The sequence below is a fragment of the Adelges cooleyi genome, unplaced genomic scaffold (genome assembly GCF_023614345.1).
Source record: "Adelges cooleyi isolate 19-005CV unplaced genomic scaffold, UGA_ACOO_1.1 ACOO_flye_CR_arks_rails_tigmint_CR_PRNA_41, whole genome shotgun sequence".
NCBI lineage: Eukaryota > Metazoa > Arthropoda > Insecta > Hemiptera > Adelgidae > Adelges > Adelges cooleyi.
Window position 1 is genome coordinate 2160571 of NW_026096090.1, and position 23706 is coordinate 2184276.

At 29.2% G+C, this 23706-nt stretch overlaps 3 protein-coding genes across 3 annotated transcripts; 1 reads left to right on the forward strand and 2 right to left on the reverse strand.

Moving 5' to 3' along the window:
- The first annotated feature begins 970 nt into the window (after positions 1 to 970).
- On the forward strand, positions 971 to 10036 carry LOC126841979 (protein Wnt-11b-like). The gene is made up of 6 exons (XM_050578814.1): positions 971 to 1121; positions 1190 to 1657; positions 8352 to 8593; positions 9075 to 9412; positions 9469 to 9743; positions 9806 to 10036. The coding sequence occupies exons 2-6, from the start codon at positions 1581 to 1583 to the stop codon at positions 9978 to 9980; spliced, it is 1107 nt and encodes a 368-aa protein (XP_050434771.1). The 5' UTR covers positions 971 to 1121; positions 1190 to 1580; the 3' UTR covers positions 9981 to 10036.
- Positions 10037 to 10085: 49 nt separating this feature from the next.
- LOC126841973 (UDP-glucose:glycoprotein glucosyltransferase) lies at positions 10086 to 17817 on the reverse strand. The gene is made up of 22 exons (XM_050578808.1): positions 17589 to 17817; positions 17425 to 17490; positions 16779 to 17006; positions 16475 to 16707; positions 16137 to 16325; positions 15895 to 16067; positions 15630 to 15825; positions 15323 to 15536; positions 14457 to 15261; positions 13977 to 14172; positions 13685 to 13873; positions 13236 to 13461; positions 13049 to 13157; positions 12805 to 12990; positions 12524 to 12733; positions 12016 to 12411; positions 11771 to 11948; positions 11417 to 11703; positions 11137 to 11308; positions 10930 to 11046; positions 10674 to 10824; positions 10086 to 10304 (listed from the first exon to the last, which is right to left on the reverse strand). Exons 1-22 carry the CDS (start codon positions 17617 to 17619, stop codon positions 10279 to 10281), a joined length of 4578 nt encoding a protein of 1525 aa, XP_050434765.1. The 5' UTR covers positions 17620 to 17817; the 3' UTR covers positions 10086 to 10278.
- A 1053-nt stretch (positions 17818 to 18870) lies between these two features.
- Positions 18871 to 23081, reverse strand: LOC126841828 (poly(rC)-binding protein 3-like). The gene is made up of 11 exons (XM_050578502.1): positions 23001 to 23081; positions 22814 to 22938; positions 22645 to 22739; positions 21622 to 21678; positions 21276 to 21392; positions 20784 to 21044; positions 20598 to 20720; positions 20220 to 20301; positions 20007 to 20154; positions 19286 to 19417; positions 18871 to 19222 (listed from the first exon to the last, which is right to left on the reverse strand). The coding sequence occupies exons 3-11, from the start codon at positions 22729 to 22731 to the stop codon at positions 18979 to 18981; spliced, it is 1251 nt and encodes a 416-aa protein (XP_050434459.1). The 5' UTR covers positions 22732 to 22739; positions 22814 to 22938; positions 23001 to 23081; the 3' UTR covers positions 18871 to 18978.
- Positions 23082 to 23706: the final 625 nt, after the last annotated feature.

A 23706-nucleotide genomic window follows, 5' to 3' on the forward strand; every position in this document is an offset into this window, starting at 1 on the left:
TTTGAAAAAATGGTTCTTACAATTAATATACTAGGACACTTGAATACCCATCTTTTTATACTTCAAGATAACATTTTATTTTTAGCAAGTTATAAATTTATCAGTTTCAGTAGTTTTAGTTACTGTAACTTTGGTAAAAAAAATTGTATCGTGAAATATTAAGAGTGATTCTGAAGAGTCATATTTCAGCTTTAGAAATATTTTTTTTTTAATTATAAAAATGTTTATTAGTTTTCAAGTAGAATTTGTTATATAAAAAATTAAAATTTCCTACTTTAATCAAATGCAAAAAATATCACGATGAAATACTTAAGAGTTAAGCTAAGAGTAGGGATCTGAATTTTAGAGAGTTCTTATTTGAGTCGATTACCATTGGAAGGGTAAATAAAAAGTTTTTTTAGATACAGTCTTGTGAGTACCTAGTTTATCTCAATAGGTGGAACTAATTAGCAAAATTTATCGCAAAACTATTAATTACTAATTTATTGTTAAAATATTAACCAAACCTGTTTAACATGACCTTCCTCGTGTTAAACAAAAATTGAACCAATTTTTTTTTACCACAGTTATACCAGTTGCTGCAATCTGCTTCGGTGTTAATGAAAGGCCGTTTATTCATGCGACATGCATTGCATCTGCGGAACCTACGACATAATACATGTTCGAAAATAATTTATTGACGTGGGCTCTTGATTTACAATTTATAATGGGCTCTATAAGAAACATACAACTATATATATATATATTTACTTAATAATGATGAAATAAATAATTCATTGATGAATTACAGCACGACGATTTTACTTTGGACCAATCGCATAAATTTGTATTTAAATAATATAATGGCACAAACAAGCTCGCGTTACCCCCGAAACAAAAATGATTGGGGTCCGTAAATGTATAAAGGAAAACTAGTCTCTATAAGAGCAATAATTTACAGTCTAGCGTTACTACTCAGTTGTGCGTGTAACAAGATACAACCTGGTCATTGCCTGTATCGAGTCCTCGCAGTCTGGAATGCGTCTACAGATTCTGAAAAATATAGCACGTTTAGCCCCGTGAGAAAAATTACTACAGTCGATGATTCGTATTATAAAAAAACAACTCAAATCATACAACCGGTCTGTATTATAATTTATAAACCGCATTTTGACAATGTACCATAGTAAATAAAAACCCATTATTATAGTTCTGGTGTCAATAATTTTTGAAAGTGTGTTATTCGATCGGCGTGCGTTTTAGTTGGTTGCATTTGGAATATCAACAATATATTTTGTTTAAAATTGTTACAAACTGTTGAACACTGTAGTAGAGATGTAGATGAAATTTTGTTGCCGTTTATTTTGGAAATGCGTCTATTCGGCAAGGTAACCCGTTGAAACCGCAAAAAAAAAATGTCGAGAAAAATGCTCGTGTAATGTTCGGCCAAACGACGACTTTCGTTAGTATATAAATTATTTTTCGAAAACAACGCGAAATGGTATTATTGTTTTACCCCGAGTCGGCAACAAAACGTGAACAAAATGCGTCCGATGTTTATTTTATGGGCTCTTGACAAGTCGTCATAAGAGCTAACTGCAATGAGATTGTGGACTTGGAAATCAATTTCTTTGGTTTTGTTCGCGGTAATCATTCCGGCCAGCAACATCCAGTGGCTGTAAGTACATAATTTTTATCTTGCCATTAATACGATTTATGTATTATTTATATATGCGCGAAAAAAGCATCACGAAAACATTTAAATTTATTTTTTGTTATCGCCTCGTTATGTAATGTATTAATATAAACAAGGAATGTAGAAAAAACTGGTTGCGATTTCGTTTGTACAAAATTAATTTTTTCCCCCTAGGGCCTAGACGCATAGACGAAACTAGGTAGTCATTTTAGATTAAATCAATTTAGAACTATCTAAAATCAACAAACTAAAATTGTTTTTCAAAATTAATTTTGTACTTGGACAATGTAAATCCACCCCGTGGACTCTGAAATTAGACTTATAGAAATATTAAGAAAACTCCTCTAAGTTCATTTCAAGTAGGAATTCCGTAGGAGTAATAGTAGGTAAAAGTTCATTAGGTTGTGGTAACATAAAAATTGTTTTGTTTTTTATTAAAATATTGAACTTTAAAACATTTTTATATCAATATAAATTTAAATTGAATACTATTGATTGCTACTTTAAAATATTTAGCAGTTGCAATTGCATAATTAAGTTACCTTATTCATCCCAACTGAGTTTATTTCTCTAATGCTGGGTTGCGCAAAACTTTAATGTTTCCATAAACACTTATTAGAGCATTTTAGTCCCAACACAGTTTTTGGAGCCATTTAAGTTTAGTGCAATTATTTTAATAATTTTAGTACCTACTTAGTTATATTATACTAACTAGGTTGGCTGAAATATTATACTAATACTGAATAAATAGGTAGATTATTTTCAGGTAGATTATATTATTGTGTTTTTTATCTACTGTAACCGGATAAGAATCCTATAAAGTTTAATGTTCTCCATCGATCGAGCGGAATTTCCAACATTAATAAGTAATTTAAAAAGATCAGAGACAACATTTTATGTTAAATACATTTTTTCAGTTACAAAAACTATTAAAAATCTCGACGTAAAGTAATCTCATTTCACATCCGCCACGACAGCTAATCTTAATTTACACCAGTGGGGTTGATTTCAATCCATCATTCCTTCTATAATAAATAGCCCTTGTGGTTTTTAATCATATGTTGAAAACAATGTTTTTTTTACCACAAAACCTTGGCATTTGGATTTTAGCACAAGTAATAAATTAAATGTCAGGTATCATCGAAGGCAATCCATATCTTAATTCTTGAAAAAGAAGTTTACAGTAACGTTAAATTAATTTATTAATTCGGTTATTGCGTAGGTAGCTATAACAAAATACACACATAATTATAATTTATAATGTTGTCGAATTGAATGCGCGAAAAATACATTTTTTACATAATAGAGATTAATAATAAAGAGATTATATATTATATAGATTTATTATACTATAGAAGAAATATCATCCAGTTTTGACTAACACGTGTTAGCGACTATTTAAATTTTTTTTTATTCTCTATTTTGTTTTTATCTTATCGAAAACAATTATGAAGATATTTTGCACAAGACGTGTGCAATAGGCGGAAAACGTTGCACGTGCACCAAGGATACTTTAGTTTTGCTCACTTCGTTACCGCATGTGTCAAAGGACTTCGGCGGTATTAATCCATACATATATATGGTTTCTTTCGATAATATTATTATTCTGACAAGGCATGTATTGAACAAAATACGTTCGGTTGCATTTTTTCGACCTACGCAATTTATAGGCGTTAACATCGAATAATAAATTCCCTTTGATAATCGATCATGCATAAAGCATGCACGTTTAGTTGGGTTCAAAAACTTACTTTTAAAAAACTATAAGTTATAAAAATTGTCTCAAAATATTTTAAACATGAAAATAACCATTATTATCTCAACTTTGAAATAAAAAACAATCAGTAGGTATAGACAATAATCACTATAGACTGTAGAGCTCAACCTGCGCCGGCTGGAGTACCGATTATTTTCATCATTAACCTAATGCAAATTACTGAAGTATTTTTTGTTTTAATTATTACAGTATTTATTTTTTAATTCATTAATTTAAAAAAAACCTTGAATTTTGATACATTAGTTATATTTTGTGTGAACTTAAGTATAAAGGGAATTCCTGATTTAAAAAAAAAAATAAGAAGAAACTGAGGAGACCACAGCATGGTTCCTTTTGTTTCTGCGTCTACTTATAAATAAAAAAAATAATTTAAAACAAATACTAAGCTTGTTTTTAAAAATGTTTAAGTCACATAGAAGACAATCGAGTAAAACTAATAGCTTAAATGACGTTACTCGTTTTTAAAAGTTATATCTACATATAGTTATTAGTTATAAACTATAATTTATATTTTATATATACATATGAGGCACAATTACCAATTAGATATTAAAAAATTCAGTGAGAAATAATGCATTAGGTACTAATTTTATCTGCCATTTATTTTATGTGGGATGAATTAAAATAAATGTTTCGGGGACCTACGCATAATTTAATCTTTAAGTATTGCATTTAATCTCACTTTATAAATTCCTGTTTCGTAAAACAAACTGTCAAAATGGATAGTACCTACAGCAAGTTTTTACTTGCCACTCAGCTGAACTTGTTTTAAACATAAATAATTAATTCCATTAGAAAATCTAATTCAAATGTAATATTTTATTAGTATTTGTCTTCGTATTCCATTAGATTTAATGTATGGTAAATAGAATTATATAATGGTATAATGACTATGACACTCGCCACTCGGTCACGGGCGCTTCGTTTGCTGAGCAAGCTATTGTCCGGTGAAAATGAGCCGATATTCCCCTCTCCGGCGACGGAATGACGACTCGTCCCGGATAGCGAATCCGTCTAATACCTAGTGTATTAAGTTTGAAATATTTCCCTAGATAGTGAAATATTGGATTTGTATTAATTATTTTGTTATTTTATTTTAAGCTCGTCGTCAATTTAGGAGACAATTAAATAGCAGTATTATAATTTTTGAACGTGCAATCACCATCACACATAAAAGTACTTCAAATTTTACGTTCAATCAAGTGTAATATAAGTACACTATGTTTTTTTTCTTAATATCAAAATGTATAATGGTAAACACAGTGCCCAAATTCATTAAGTGTTTAGAAATGTCTTCTTCTTCTTAATGTTCCTCTTCTATCGAAGGTTAGAAATTATCAAGGCTATATGGTGTTTGTTCATATTAAAACTTCTGCATTTGTAACTTTGTCAACCCAAGATATGTCGAGAACCTATGGAAACCCCATATTTCAATTGCTTGAATTTTTAAAAAATCTGCTTTCTTCAGTGTCCAAACGTTGCAACTGAAACATTTATTAATTAATATGATAAGGAGCAGTGGGTAGATTATATGACTCCAGGTGGGGAGATAATAGGAAGTAGTACCTACCCCTTATTTTCCTGGGACCCCAATAGTTAGAAAGTAGGTACCCAAGTATGTACAATCGGCATGGTGGGATAGTGCTATTAGCTTCCCAACTTCCCGGTGCTACAAGTGTAAATCAGAATCAGACTCAGTTGAAAGTTTAGTTAAGACTCATTATAAAAAATTCCACTCAAGATTACTTCTCCACTCGAATCCATTAATAGCGAGCCAGCACACAGCCACTATTCTGGACAACCCCCCTCGCCGTCTTAAAAGACGTTGGTGTCGTGATCTTCTAAATTGCAATGCTACTGTTTGATTTCTAGCCGAAACCTGTCATAAGAGTCCTATCACTAGATAGCTTCCCCACTAATAGTCTCCCTGTCATTTATTTTCTTTGTTAGCATATTTGCCTATTGTGTATGTACAGATTGTAAATTTATTTAAAAATAAAAAGTTAATGATTTACATATTTTATTACAAGTAGGTAGGAAACCACAACTAAAAAAAACGTTACAAAACAATATTGTCTTTAACATATTTTAACTTAGGTATTTATGTATATATTTTATATATTATATATATATTTATATACATATGTTGGTCTATACCTAAGTGGTAGGAATTACACATAATAATTTATTATTCTACTTGAGGACCGCTATTTCCACTTATGTTTTACTCGATTAGATACCCATATTATTACGATTTGTCACTCAACTAGTAGTATATGTATATTATTACCAAAACAAACTCGTATCCTTTATATTATATGATTTGACTTGGCTAATAAAGTGATCACGACCAATAAATATCAAATCAATTAACTATTGACATTTAATTCAGGTTTTTCCTAAATATTATATAAACATCGACAATATGTCATCTATAATTTATACTATACATTTAAAATAGTGATAATTCTTTTTTTTCTTAATGTAATATTATAATTGTATCTAGAAACAAATTAAACCCATATTATGAATAAATTTGGCAAATTTTGTAGGTTAACAATAATTGCAATACTTTGATAAAAAAGTACGAGTATTAAATATACAGATTATTTGAACTGGATGTACAGATTATTTGCATGTCCAGGAAAATTAAATTTTATGGAATTAATCGGTTCGGCATCTGAGCGCCTCATATATCAGTCATCAGAAAACTGATCTGAAAAGTATTTTATTGTTGCAACAATTTAAAAACTTCACACCTAACACCTTCCTTTTCAAAATCGAAAAAAACACCCGAAAAATGTACATATTTTTCAACTTAAAATTATGGCGCGCTATAACTTACAATTAGTCGAATTAAGTTCAAATTTGTACAGAATATCAGTGGTGCTTCGGCATCGGAGACGATGTCTACCGACTTAGCATGTGGATTGTTTGTGCACTAGCCATTGGCGTGGCTAATGTTAGTGGCGTCAAATGATATTGCAAAAAAAATCTGTTTCTCGTTTGTGCAGTTGTTGTTGAGCGGTCGACGATGATCGTTTAGATTTTATAGCTCGACTCCCTTGCAGACATGGGTTTTCATGGAATAAATCCAGACTCTTGCAAACATTGTTATCGGCGCACGGCAAGGCGACAGCAGCGACCCAAAACGAAATTAAAAAAAAAAAAAAAATTGTGTTGCGGAGGCTGTAAAAACTCATCGAGGTAATAAAACCGTAGCGAACACGCGGTAGATAAAAACCTTAACTTGAAAAACCTTAACGCCGCCGCTATAATTTGTGGCCGGCCGTTAAAACGCGGCAAAATTATTTTGTGATCCTTTTTACTTTAAGACAACGATTGCGGCGACCAACCGGCTACATAACAATGTGTATCCTTACATTAAAGCGGCATATTACACCATAGAAAATGCTTTAAAGTCTTACCACAAATAAATTATATATGAATGTAAATAATATTGAGCATAATTACGATTTTAAAAGTAGCATTCAAAATGACTCGTACGAAAGAAAATAAAGACCAAAATTCATATTAAAATTTAACGACTGCAGACGGAAAAACAATTAAAATATTTTTTTATTTTGTATAATTACATTTTTTTAATTAGTTTGAAAAAGTTTTTACCTTTTATAATATATTATGTCAATTTTGTTTCAAGTTTTTGAAGATATATTTTTACAATATAGATAAAATAAAATAGGGTCTGGGTGGGTGCAGCTCCCCTATCAAGGAGCCTAGCGCCATTTTTTTTCAACTTCTCCCTGACCTAAAACCGTACGCCTCGCCACAGCAGAATATTCTTTACATAATATTAACAACTTACCTACGTTGACAAAACAAAAACTATCAAAAACCCCGTTTCTCAAAAGTCTGAAAATTAATCTAAACTCTGAAATGTAGATCTAGAGTGAGGCTATAACATTTTCTTAAAAATAGGTAGTCTATGTATGATTGGTCCATTACATTTTATTAAATCTAATAAATATGTAAAAATATTTTGTGCAATCCGGCATAAGTTATTTTTATTTAATCTTGTATAATGTATAAGAATAAGAAACCTAGGATATAATTCCCATTTCGAGGTCTTAAAGAAATATTATAATTCTATATTATGTTAATTCTGACTACTTGCTTAGAGCTTACAGGTGTATCTGACGTGCAATTACCTGAAGCGCGCATTAATGTTTTACTTATAACAAATTAATCATAAAAATAATAATAATTGTTCATAAAAACAATTTTTTTACTTGGTTACCTTCACAGAGAGCTGGCTTTTAATTATGTATTATGTGTGTATAAGATTTAAGAATAATAATGATAGTCTTTATCAAGACTCTCTAGTCTCTACCATACCGTATACCCTTAGATGCTGTAATATTATGATGATTTCCTGTTATACTGAATTTACTTCTTAATGCGTTGGCGGTTAGCATATAATAAAACTATTTTAATCGAAAATAAACCTCATCCAATTTCCAAGGAGACTTATATATCAACTTAAGAAAGCCTACTATACGAGCGAGCGTCTTTTTTTTTTATTAAGGCTTCAACAACATAGGTTATTAGCCTGAAATTAAGTCTTATGAACTAATTTCTCAGAACACCTAAAAAATCCCAAAAATGTTTGTCAACATTCAACTAATTTACATTTTTATAGTTATTTATATAATTGTCATTGTTGCATATCATCATAGGCACTAGCTATGGGTAGTTTTGGGCTTTCAAACCATCCCACTAGGCTTTTTTTACTTCACTACTGCCTTCTCCAAAGAGGAAGTACACATAACAATATATAAATATGTATTATTTTAGAACTCCAGCTTGACCTATTTCTAGCTATGCTACTGCATGGTTTAGGTACTGGTTTTGATACTGATTATTTAAAATATATTACAGGGGTATGCGTAGGGCGAATAGAATGAACTGGGATAACGCAAGCGTTTGTCGAACTTTACGTAGGAACTACGGTCTGGATTCACGTCAAACTCGCATTTGCAAAACATGGCGCCCTGTCATGCAACACATATCCCAAGCAGCAACATTGACGGTTGTCGTTTGTCAGGCAGTATTACAGAACAGACGATGGAACTGTTCATCCGTACGAGCTGCACCAAGATTAACACCAGAGCTAGTTAAAGGTTGGAAAACTGGTTTTCCTTATATTTTAAATAAATATTAAATATTAGGAATTTTGAATAGTTATACCTTCACATACCTAAGCATAACATAACTGATGAATTATTTTTTTTTCATTAGTTTATATTCTTAGAAATTATGAAAAGTTGAACATCTTGACAGTCGTTGTCTTTCCTCTTATTTACTGCTTTATGGTAATTTTTTTTCCACCACACCATGGGGGAGAGTATTTACATTACTTCCCCCTGGTAGGCATCATTTATTGAAAAAAAAAAATCAATACATCTATTAAATCTTTATGGTAATTAGCATACAGAGATACAACATTTTTTTCTCTAACAAAACGTGGATAGTTTTGCATAATTATTGTCCCTACTAGATAAATATCAAGAATTGAATGAAAAAAACTCACATTGATTAAAAAAAAAAAACGTGTACATTTATTATTGTTTTTAAAATATATACATTTTTTTTATTTTTCAGGTACTAAGGAACAGTCATTTGTGTACGCATTGAGTGCGGCAGCAATGACTTACACAATAACTAGAGATTGTGCAATGGGTAAAATATCAAATTGTGGGTGCGGTACGCATCCGGAAGCCACTGATGGAACATTTAAGTGGAGGGGTTGTGATGATAATATTCGGTGGGGTTTGAAATTTGCCAGACAATTCACTAAAAGCGACGATATGTTCATTAAGAAGTCAAACAACACTTATAGTGATACTGATTTATCATTAAACGCCAACGACGATATGGTTCTACGCGAGCAAAAAGCTTTAAATATAATCAACGAACATAATTATAAAATAGGCAGAAAAGTGAGTGACAAAAGCAACTTACAGTATAGTTTGTATTTTCAAGTGGTTTTATTTAGATGGTTATGTCAAGTGTGACGACCCATTGTAAGTGTCACGGAATGTCAGGGTCGTGTAATGTGAAGACATGTTGGAGAGGTTTGCCAAACAAGTTCATCGAAGTGGGTCTCAAGTTACTGAAACATTACAACAAGATGACAGTTCAAGTCAGCATGGCTCAAGTCACTCGATTAGGTTTGCCAGAAAATGTGGACAATTCATTAGTGTATGTCTCAGATTCTTCAGATTATTGTGATTATGATTTAAAAAGAGGAAGTTTTGGAACATTTGGCAGGTAGAATATATAAACTTAACTTATAAAAAAAGTTTTTTTTTTAAAAATAAATAATTATTTAGAAAATGTAACGCAACAGCAATTGGCTATGAAAATTGTTTTTCAATGTGCTGTGGTCGTGGATATACAACACAAATTATTGAACACACAGAACGATGCCAATGCAAATACCACTGGTGTTGTTATGTTAAATGTCAAAGTTGTAAGAATCTGGTCAATCATCACATTTGTAACTGATAAATTCTGAAATATTGTGAGCTATATATGTATTTATATGTATATAACATATTGGATAAGACAATTAAAAATAAATGTTTTAATTGAACAATAAAAATATTAAAATTCACTTATTTTAGCATTTATTTATATTATACCATATACTTTTAACAAAAACTATGTGGTAAAAAAACACTGGTGACAAAAATAAAGTATAATATAAATGATGTTGGAAATAATTTAGGTATGTTACCATACGCAACTGACAAAGAGATCGTTTGCACTTCACAATTTTCAAATTTTATTATTACAATATGTATTACAGCTCTGTATGCTTTTCGAGTTCTGAAAATAAAATGGCAAATTGCTTGTTAGTATTCTACACTAATACAAATAAAAGCACAAAAATAATAATAAAATTAGTCAATAAAGATTTAAGAATATATTAATTCTACATTGTTTCTACAGTCTACACACATTAATACATGGTATCTGTTTAACCTTAGAACTATTTGTTTATCAGCAAAGCTCTGGTAGAGAATTTATATGCAATGATGCATTACTTTAAGCCAAAATACTTTAGTATAAAGTAAAATTTAATTTCTAGTTTCCATTTGTAGAAACTTATTACTAAACACTACTAACTTAATATAAAATGCAAACTAAATTATTATATTCAAACAAAAGAAAAATTTATAAATTTTTATATATTACCAATTGACTGAACTTCTTCTTTAATAATCTCATCTTCATGTTCACTTTGTTTTATTTGTAATCTCTTGATTTCATTATCATAATCTTTCCACTCGCTAACAATTCTCATGGCTGCTGTCAGTTTGGCTTCTTTGGTCAATGGGTTATTACACTATAAAAAAAGATAAACGTTGCATTATAGATACTGATAACCATTCACACAAATCTAGTTTCTAATTTTTTTTATTTCTATATACGTTTGGTATTAGTGACTTACAAGATCAATGGTTTTAGCTGATTTTTTTGATGCCTCATCACACCACGTTTCACACCACAACCATTCTTGTGGTAAACTCTTAATAGATACTTGATGAATCATATTGTTTGGCAAATCCTACAATTCACAAATTAATGTTTAAGTACATTTTATTATACACTATTTTCACCACAGATACAAATGTTTGAAAATCAAATTAAATATTACCTGATCCAAATTTGATAAACTATTTGGATCTTGACTAAGAGCTTGATATTGGCCTCTCAGTCGATCTCCTGCAGCAACTTTTCTGAAGCGTTTCAAATCTACAACGTACAAAGCACTTATGTGGTAACGACGGCCTTGTAGATGTGTTTTCCAGTACCCTTGTTTCCAAAATCTATCATAAACAAGGTTGATACATTGAAGCTGTTTCGCAAATCGGATATTTACAATTTTATAAACATAAAATGTAAGTGTATACTAGGCGATGTTTACTTAAACTTACCTAAATCCGTCCATTTCTTTTCGACTCTCACAAAATGGTGTATACGCATATGGAGCACCTCCTAAATCTAAATTGACTAGTTCTTTCATATCTGCTCTAACCACTTGGTCAGCATCGACAAATATAATTTTTTTCACATCCAGTGGGAAAAGAACATCCAAAAATAATATTTTATAACCCCAAATAGTTCTTTGTTTTTCAGTTTGTTGGTGTAGCCAGCGGGGCCACTTGTACTCAACCAACTCGTATTGGAATTTGTATTCACTTGCCATCACGGGAAGGAAGTCCTATGCATAAAATATTTCAAAATTAATACAATTTTTCAAATGCTTACTGAAAAAAATTATAACATACTTTGAAAGTGGGGGACAAATAGTTTTTTAGGAACCAAAATTTAACTGGTGATTTAGTGTGCTTTAATACACTCAACATCATTATCCTAAGAAAACGTTCGTATAGATGGCCTGATGCAACGGAGAATATGTTAATTATTTCATCAGCTGATTTATCAGCAGAACCTGAACTAAAAGAACTATAAAATAAAAGATTTGTTTGTTAGTACATAGTTTTCATAGTTTGTTTTGTTAAAGTACACTTACCTGGTTATAGAATTCCATAGACCTTTGTTTTCATCATTGTCATCATCCAATACACTCAAACTCTGTTTGCCAGCTTTTTTTGCAACTTTTACTTTTAATATATGAGAACGGAATGAACTTATCAACACTTTAATATCTGTACTGTTGGGTGTCTGTTCAGACCCTTCATGAGAAACAATGTCATAAATATCGGCCGACAATCCTTGACGGAGTCTTAATGTCCAAGCTCCAGGATTTGCTTTCATTTGAAAATATCCCAAATTGGCCATCACTATTGTATCAACCATAACAGGATTGGTCTTAGTACCTAAAGTCATTTGAAGTCCTCGGGGAGGATTCATATTAACCGCATCATAACAATGGCCCTCAAGAAGAAGATATTCTAATTCATAACGGCTAAATTTATATAACAAAAGAAGAAAAAACACTGTAAAATTAATTACCTCGACGAAGTTTAATAAAAAAAAATTATTTTTAATCTTTCTTTCAATAGTTGAGCATTCCTTACCTATAAACTCCCATTTCGACATCTTCAAGGCGGATGTTATCAAGATCATAAGGCGATGCAACAGATTCTACTAACCAATTATCAGGAACATGAAGAATTTGAGTTAATAAAGGACTAGTGGGCATGTTAGTGAATTTTGCTATTGGGTTAGGAGCCAAGTGGCCTGATTTGTCAAAAACAACATCAGGCTCGAGCACAAAACGGTAAAAGCTAAAAAAAAAACATTTATTAAGTTAACAAAAAATAAAATAAAAATGAAGTATAAACAAAATAAAGCTTACCTTTTTAAAGGCATATCACTATTTTTATCAACACAATTTAAATATATATTTATATTCGTATTGAGTACTTCAGACAAAACAGAAATAATAGAACCAATCTTTTGTGCCCCTCTAGATACAGGATCAACAATAACATTAATTTCAAACACAGGTTCATTTTCGTTTTTAGCAGGCATTTTAATCACACTGTAAATGAAAAAATAGGATAATAAAACTTCATTATTTTCATTTATATTAGTGTTACCTATGTTTAGATGACACTTCAGGTATTTTATGTCTATTTTTCGTTTGTGGGCGACTGCTAATTAAAGCACTAGCTTTCATTAACATATCACTTGTCACATCAGCAACATCTGTAAATATAGCACACAAAATATAGATATGAAATGTGCATGATAGGATATCTTATTTTCTAACAACAAAACATTTACCAGATTCTTTAAGTATATCCAAAATTCTGTTAATGCTGCTCTTAAGAGTGTGTTGTTCTAGTAAAGAAAAATCGTCAGTGAGAAATTCTTCATCGTTATCAAAAGGTCCAAGAATACGTCCATTCGTAATAACACCACTCTGTCCTCTTTCAAACTTTAATGCATTAACAGCATAACTATTATAAATAGCTAAATCTGAATTTGATATATCAAATTGCAATTCATCCTACACAAATTAACCAGAAACAAGTAAGTACTATACATTATACATTATATTACACATGGTTAAAATAAAAATGTAATATGATAATTAACTTTTATATTTTATTTAGTTGGACTATATCATAATAAATAATATAATATATAAGTAAGAGAAAATTAATTTTTAAGTATGATTTTACATGCACATACAGTAGTTTACATTTATAATGTATATACAATTAACTTACTGGTAATGAGTTAAGAACCTCTACATGGTCTTTATTGGATACAATGGCATTTGTCAAGTGTTTAATTAAAATGTGCAATTTATCCTTATTCTTAAATGACTCAAAAATAATTTTATTAATTTTTATAATATGTTCATCATCACTTGATGGATTGGGAATAATACCAATACGAGATTCCGAACCAGATTTCTACAAAAGTATTTTAAGAAACAATTTTAATTAAAATAATATTACAAAAGTGAACTAATAAGATTTGTATTTATAATCTATAATAAATAATAAGTATACTCACTAAGTGTTCATAGACTGTTGTGATCAATTTAAAAGTAGAAATGCTAGAAAAGTCTCCAACAATCCAGTGGGTAATTGAATTAGTAACAGAGTTTTTAGTAAAACTTATATAGGAAATCAAATTAGATATTAAACCATGAGTGCCCGCTAATTGCAAAGTTTTACTAGAATCTGGGTTTAGAACACGGGAGTTCAACCTAAAATGTGAACACAAAAACACTAATTTTGAATAGGAATTAATAATATACCCTAAAATAAAAATTAACACCCTAGTTTTACACAAACCTGTGCGTTATTTAAGACTTTTTTAATATAAAAAAATATATTATTATTAAAAATCAATAAATAAAATTGTATTAAAAATAACTCACTATTTTCAAATAGTTATTTTTTATTTATTATTTGTTGTGTAAATAATAAACGTCCAGGTCTGAGTTTATGCTTACTAACTACTTTCTTTAATTAAAAATTAATTATTTACCTGGGCATCACATTAGGTTGAGACATTAACCAATCAGTGACACTATCTGCATCAGTTAATTCTCTTTTATAAACGGCTTTCTGTAAAATCTGAGTTTGAGCCACTAACTCAACCAAAACTGCTTCTTCAAAGTCTTCTTCAACTAGAGATTTCTCCTGAAGTGGAACACCATTTAATAATACTTGAGGCAATTTTCTAAATCCTATCCTTGCAATATATTCTTTTGAGAGCATACGAGCTGTATCATAATCAGTTCCTTCTCCAAAAACATCATCAACAACAGCTTTGGGATATACTTTTTTAAATTCGGTTAAAACATCTGACACAATAACATCTCTGTCCTCACTAATTGACGAGTAAACATTTGTTATGAAACTAAATGCAACTGATGGTTTTGAGGTTTGTTCAACAATATAGTTGTAAGCATTTAATAAAGCTACACTAGCGCTTGTTAAACCAATTGCAGGTTTCGAAGAAACACTGAATACAATGCCTATTCTCAGAGGGCTGAGATGTCCCAAAAATGAATCGGATAGTTTTAAAAGTGGCCAAGAACTTTTTGAAGCCGGGTCACAAACTATTACAAGATTATACAAGTTACGTCGAATACTTCGCAACATGCCTGGAAATGTAGGCCTGAGAAGATCATCCAATGAGGATGGCCATCTTTTATATGCAGCATCAGATTCCAAGTCGTTGACCCACTGAATAGCAGAATCTCTAATATCTACTGCATATGATTTTCCTTTAACACTACCTACGTCAAGAGCTAACATGGAAGATACTGCATTTTTGTCTTTTATACCTGAATAAAAGAAATGTTTGATAAATAGGCATGCATTGAATGAATGTTTTATCATAAATACCTATAGAATATAGTCCTTCCATTATTCGTAATTCTTGAGTAATAGATTCCAAAATAGTTGACATGTCTGTTACATCAACATCAAAGTACATGCCATTCAATAACATCACAGTGTCACTGGGTTGCAAATTTAAACCCATTGAGAAACTATCTTGATTTTTGGTAATCTCATCTCTCAATTCTTTGCTAACTTTAACATTTGCTAATGATCTAGCCTAAAAAAACAACAGTCAATTTATTAATTTTATTATCAAACATTACAAATTCGTAATTATTGATCTAGACCATTGGTCTGTATTTTGTCTTACTTGAGTTGGAAAATTTTGAGCAATATGAATAAAAGTCTGAATAGCATCTTGGGATGGTCCACTCATTATTCTTTGTGCCGCTTGCAAACTTAATTCTTGAAATTGCCAAGCTTTAAGAGGTGCTAATTCGCCACTCATTTCTGACAAATGTGTCCTAAATTTCAATAAATCTTGTTTCTTATCTGGATACAGCTCACTGAAAGTGTAAATAGTTTTTATTAAAATAACATTAGGAACCAGTTATTTTTGGTTTTGAAATACTTACATAAGACGCTTGATATCAAAACCTTCAATTTCAGAAGTATCTTCTTCCAATTCGTTAATATTTATACCATTTTTATCTTTAACAACACTATCATCTTCAGCTTTGTACTCAGTTGATTTCATATGTAGTTCTACACCATAACCAGATAACCGCACTTTTTGTTCACTTTTGTCCTAGACAAAATATTAATATTTAATAAGAACATTTAAAAATAATTGTTTATAATTATTTCTCTTATTTACCTTAACAAAATGGCGAAAAATATAATCAATAACACCGTTTTGGGCATATACCTTTAAAACTTTATGAAAGAGAGAAAATTCTGAAGTACCTAATTCACCATACAAAATTGCCACATTGTTCTTGTTTCCAGAGGAAGGATAATGATGATCAATGTGATATATTTCAGAATTTGATGTCGAACCCTCAGCCTGCAAATTAAAAATTGTTGTTTGAAATAAAACTTTTAAAAAATAAACTATCAAATTTGGTAGGACAGCACAAAAAGCTTAGACAATAAATATATTTTTTAACTATTAATGCATTACTTAAATTGTATTCAATTATCATATATACTAACTTCTATTTGGTTTACAATTGTTTTTAATTGTTCTAATGAGCATACAAGTTGACCATTAATATCTACAGCGGTAGAACATTCTATACCTCGATCTGCAGCCATTTGTGCATACATTTCAATACGAGGTGAATAAATATGCATTGACAAAGAAAATTTAAGTAGTCTTAACTTTGATTTTGATAATAGTAATTCAGCATTAGACAAAGCAGACTGATATTTAATTTCATCATTTTCTGTATCAAAATAAATAGTTAATTATGCACTTAGTAAAATAATAATTTATTACAAAAATAATAATATTTACCAAGTTCTTTTAAAACTGGATGAAGATCTGATATATTATCAACAAATGACCACAAAGAATGTTGACTATCTTCAGCCATGTACTCTGCCATTTCTAAAACGAGTGGTGTTAAACTCCATTTTGTATCTATCATTGTTGTAACAGTTTTTCCTTTTTTCGAAGATGCTTTCATTTCAGTTGTATATAAGTATAATACTATACCAAGTATAACTACCCAAAATATAGAACCTGAAAAAAAAATACAAAACAAAATATAAAAATACTGATAATATAATCACATAATTTTTACATCATCATCAAGTAGCTTAACAGGCCATAAAGGCCCAACGCTGCCATCATGAGATGGTTTCTTGACGAAAAAATGTTTACATATTTAACAATAATTCAAAATTTTAAATATATATATATATTGATAATCTATTGATTAGAGAAAAGTGAAAGTTATACAAGTTATACTGACCTCACACAATTAAATTGCAATGCATTATTTTTTAGTAAAGACAGTGGCGCTAAATTGTTAGTCAAAATTAAAATAATACTACATATATTTTATTTTTTACTTTGGTGTTTATCTACTTAAAAAAATACATAATATTTTTTATTTATTTCATTAGTAGAAAATAGTATTATTTTCTATAAAACTTACCATTTTGTTTATTTTTTTTGAATTTATACCGTGCTCGACGAGTAGGCTGCTGACGGCCATGGTTTTCTGTGTATAATAATAATTTAAATACAAATTATTAACTAAACATTTTTAAACGCCTAATTTATTATGCAAAAGTAAAAGAATATGGTATTGATCCTTACGATTTGGTACACAGTTATTCGTATTATACATTGTTGGAGTTTGTTAAAATTAACGTAGAACAACACTATATCTCCAAAAACTAAAAATTAAGTAAGAAATTCAAAAATTCGTGTTCATTGTTATTGTTTTTATTTTTATTTCCTAAAGCACAAATATAATTATTAATTATTTGATTAAATATTATTAACAAAACAACGAACACGCATAAGTAACATTAATAACTAATATTTAATAATTACTGTTATCTAATCTATTTTACCGTATGAAGTATATTACGTTCTATGCATGGAGTAATACCGATTACCGAATGATAACATAAACCTCAAGTGTTTCCATGTAGTTGAATGTGATTGGTCAAAAAGTAGCATTCTATAAATCAGGTGGAACCCTGTTCTCTCGACAGTGATGCACAAGCTTTATGAAATTATATTATGATTTTAGATTTAAAATTACTTTTCATATTATAATTTATAGTCTGTAGACTGTGAGTCAAGTGTCAAATGTCAACACTGAATTGAATAGTGAAAACTAGAGAGCCTACATACAAATTGTATAGGCTCTCTAGTGAAAACTTAACAAACATTAAAGCACATCACGCTTAAACTCTTGTCATCGGGTCATTCCGTTTAAGATAATAATTGTCGTCGACAAGAAATGAGAATTGAGATAAAATCTTTAGAAATCTGTAAACGATAAAACGCCTACCCTACCCTATCATTTGTTAGAGGGTGATGCGTGGTTAATTTTCTCTAAATTAATGCTTAGAGTCAGTCAAACCACAGACTATACTTCATATTATAGTCAGTTGTTCCATGATCTACATTTTGGCGTCATTACTGCCTACATGACATGAGCCATACAACCTAAATACCTACTTAAATATTTTTCATACCTACAAAAATAAAATATTCCTATTAAATTATGCATAAATGCACAAAATTAGCATCAATATTTATTCATATTCAGTTCTTCATGATTCAACATTAAAATTTTAATTTTTTCATCCAGGTTCATAAAAATATAAATAATCACATTTTTCAACGTGTATATGTTATGTACAACAATTATTGGCATTGCTAATACAATAATTATCATAAATATGATATTATTAATATAAATTAATAACGTTATTGATTTTCAATACTGAAAAGTGTATAATTTTTTTTTTGGTAAAGGGTATCTTATAATATTTATTTTATTTAACTATAAATGCTCCACAAGTTTTTCTCATGTTTTCTCTACATTAATATTAAATCTTTATTATTATAATTTTTTTTTACAGATATTAATTGTACAATAATTTCATTTCAATTAGATGAGTATGGAAGCAAAATTACATAATTAAAATACATTTTTGGATTCAAAATAACATGATAAAAGTTTAACCAATTAATAGGGGGCAAATTTGTTATCATTTTTTTCTCTTTTTTTAATTAAATGTTTTTTATTGTTAATGTTTCCTAACAATTCCTTAAGACCTGTCAATGTCCCTAAAGCACTGATACCATTAGGATTTGTTAATAATGTGGCCAAAGTTTCAGATGTTGATTTTGTATCAGTAGGTAAATTTGAAGGGCATTCTTCATCATAATCTAATGCTTCACTACCAGATGATTTATTATATTGATCAACACTGAAAAAAATAAAAAATTGTAACACATTTTTAGTTTTTACAACTTCAGTATATAATATAAACCTCAAATTGATTAATGTCTTTGCAACATTAACAGCATCAGATTGTCCACTAATAGTAATGGCTCTTTCCATTTTCCCAGATGCTTCATGTTCTTCAGTATTTGATATTCTTATCATAGCCCCACTTATTCTCCTAGAAATATGATATAAAAATATTATCTTATACTTATTTCAGTAAAGTTTTTTTTATGTATTCCAAGAACGTCATATAAGATTATGGGTCAAACACATCGAACAATATTTCAAACCTAATAAAAAATAAACACAATAAAAATTATTTTATATCAACTGATGTTACTGTATATTACAAAATGATTATTTCTTGATTGCAAGTAAAAAAAAAAAAAATCATGTAAAATGTATCCCTTGGCTGCTGGCAACCCTAAATTAACTATAATTATTATAAAGCTAACATATTTCTAGTATGGACTTTTTACTATAATTAACTATACAAAAATTTGATTGATTAGATTCAGGGAAATTACACATCCTATTAAATATTAATAAACCTACTATCTAAGTAAAATATTTAAATAATCCAGTACGTCTATAAACAACAGTCAACAAATGTTCTCAATCTTGTAGTCCTATCAGGATCTCTTTCATCACCTATTTAAGATATTATAGTTAACTTGGTCCTCACCAAGTTAGCTATAATCCCGGTCAATAATGCCACACGAATTTATTTATCACCTATTTAAAAAAAAAAAAATAGTAAATACCTAATTTCCGCAATTTTTGTTCCACCTTTGCCAATAATACAACCAATAATATCATTTGGTATAGCCATTTCATGAGTGATATGTTGTTGTGTATTTTTAGAACCAACTCCACCTCCTCGTAACTGACTACCAGCTAATGCAGCAAGCACTAAAATCATTAGACAATTAAATTAACTTTTTTTTTCAATTGACAATAATTATAATCTACAATACCTGAAGGATCTAATCCAGAACCAGCTATTAGGTTAGGTGCTATACTTGCTATTGTGTTTAAAGCCGAGCTCGTAGCAGATTGCTAAACATATTTAAACACATATTAGCTTTTAAGAATATAATCATCTACTAGCAAGGTTTAATCGAAAGGATGGAAAAGTTTTACTAAATGAAATATTTAAAAAAATATTATACATGTTAATATAATATAATATTAAGTATAATATATTATTATAGATGAATAACTAAAAAAAAAATAAGTAATTTTTGATAAAACTAGATATTTTTTTAAAAAAATGTTTATAATATTTTCTTCAAAAAATCTATCATCCATTTTCAATCAATCTAATGGGAATTAAATTATCAAAATATATTTACATCTCCTACAGCAGGAATAGCAAGAGATCCTTGAAGAGTATAGGCTTGACCTCCACATAACACTACAGGCCCTGGCTGCGTCACTATAGGTCTGTAGGCCACTGTTGGACCTCTTCCCGGAGTCTATAAATAATAAATTATAGTTATTTATGAAAAAATTTAGAATTATTGTACTTTATTGTATACCTCTAGCATAACAACACAAATTTGGTGAATGGCTTCAGTGATGGCTTCAGCAGTTCCACTAATACTTACTGTTCTTTCAGTTGAATTGGCTAATAAATCAGAAGCTACATTTACCATCGCTCCACTTGCTTCTCGAATTTCTCGAATTTTTACACCTCCTTTTCCAATTAATGAACCACATTGGGACGCAGGTACAATGAGCTTTATTGTTGTAGAATTATTTGGTGCCTTACGATTATTTTGTAAATGAATCAAATTATTCTATAAAACATATGTACTCAAATAATATTCTGTAAATATAATTTATTTGTTTGTATCATCTACAAATTAAATAGAACCTCAATTAGAAAAAAATAGAATAACTAATTATTGATTATTTAAGATATTCCTATTTATATTTAAAACAAGGAACTTAAAAAAGTAGATAAAGTTAAAAACATTTTATTAAAGAATATTTAATGGATAAAAATATGTAAATGCTTCGTAACATACCTGTTCCAAAATGTTTGTAATAAGTTTAAATGCCTTTTGTATGATACTTATATTACCAGTGACAGTCACGATACGTTCTGGAGTGGAACTATCAGTAATCGATATAGATGCTCCTGACTATTTAAAAATAATAATATTATAATTTTAGTAATAAAGTACAGCTTAAAAATACAGTATTTAAGTGAGTCCAAATTAGCTAATGCAAATATCATTCAAACTTTCATAAATATTAACTAATTGTTATTTTATACTTTATAGTATAATATTTTTTTTTACATCATTAAACTATATTTAAATTTGAATCCCAGTTTACATAATTCCATTATATTCTAAATTAGAAAATTACTTGGTTTCGAAGGTCTCGAACAACTTCTCCATACTCTCCAATTAAAGGAATGACTTCCTATAAAATATATTACAAAATTAAAAATAATTTAAAGACAGTTCAATTATTCACATTATTTAACATAAGACATCTACTTATCATCGTAAACTATAATAATGCATATGAAATTTTGCTAAAAAAAATTGTAATTAAAGGGCTTGAAACTAAATAAATCATAATTTCAAAAATAATTTATATAATCATTTACAATTCCTCCTTATAAGAACATGGGGGGAATAATTTAAAATTAAATGTAAAATGTATGTACTTATACATTTATATGAATGGGTGCTTGATTGTAATTTGTGTTTATACATATGTATGTATACAAAAATATACAATAAATTGCCTTTAATACTATAATGTTCACTGGTTAGACTATCTTAGAATATGGTTCGGTTATTTAGAACCCTCATACGGCGGAAAACTCTATAATGCTTGAGCGAATTCAACACAAATTTTTAAATTATTTAAGTTATGCTTTAAATATTGAGTGTCCTCCGCAAGTTTATACCCCAGTCCTTGAGCTCCTTGAATTGGATACATTAGCAAACCGTAGACATGCAAACAATCTTGGATTTTTAGTCAAACTACTGCATGGACAAATTGACTCACCTTATTTGCTTTCCAAAATTTCCTTCAAAGTTCCTCCCGCTACATAGTTCCTTTTCCCTTTTTTCCTCTTCCACTAATTATAGTTTAAATAAAACACTACGCCCCTGTATGTCATTAGCTAATTCCGACCCCTCTAACTTGTCGTATTTATTATAAATTATTGTAAATACCTTACATCTCTTTTTTTCTTTTTTTTTCTACCGTAGATATAGTGTTTAGTTTTATAACATTAATTGTTACTATTATTATTTTTTTTTGATATTCCATTATTTTATATGTAGTTGTATAAATTATCACTGTTTTTATGATGTTTTATAATCTTGCCCTCGAGGCGTATAAATATATAAATACCTTACATAATAATATTACCTTTCCCATTAAAATTCTAATGGTAAGAACAACTTCAGAATAATTGCCATCCGCAGGATCATAATCTACCCCATCTCGTGTAGCCATTATAATTACTAAAGGAACACACACACAATAAAATCTTAAATACTTCACAATAATTTCAATATTCCTAGTAAAACTATCTTACTTTGACCTTATCAATTTGTTTATTTAATTCGTTAATTTTTCAATAACTCAAGTTTTTAAAAAGTTTAACATCTTATTAAATAAATACTGGTGTAATTCGTTTCTTTTTAAAAAATATTGGCAGTTCTGAAATCATTAAGTATAAATAATTTGTAATTTTAATCTAATTTGTAAATTACTGAACTTACTAATTTGATGTTCTTATTAAAAAACTCATGTTGTTGTTTAATGTTTTTTAATTAAATCACAATTCACAACATCATTATCACCGTTAACTAATCATTAAAAACGTATTCTTATCATTTTAGGGTCTTGTCAGTTATAGTGCAGTGGTACCATTAATAAGATTAAAACAACGTATGATACTGAAAAAAACGCTTAAAAACATTAAAATAAGCAAAAAAAGTAATTTCCAAAATGGTAACCCGCTTTCTAACTCCCAAAAATAAAAGGTGCCATTAAAAATTTAAGTTTGCCTCTATTTTATATTATAAAATACTTGATATTTATGCCTATGCTGAGTATGTTTGTCTACAAAATAGAGACTACAATAACTAAATGACCATTAACAAAAACATAGAATGAAGATGAATTGAATGGAAAATCTTTAATTTTAAACAAAATGGATCTCAATTCAAATAAATAAAAAATGTTTAATTTTAAACGAATAAAACATATCTGTGGAAAACAACATTTGATATATCGAAAATCAATAGTTCGTTTTCAATAATGCATTATTATATAGTGTGAAATATTAAACATGGATATGATTTTTGAGCTGGGGTCTATTTATCAAATCTAAAAACATATCCATGTTTCAACGTTTTTCTGTACAGCAGTCAGCAGAGAAAATGTACGTTTTTTTTTAGATGGCCTTTGTCGCTATTGCCACCG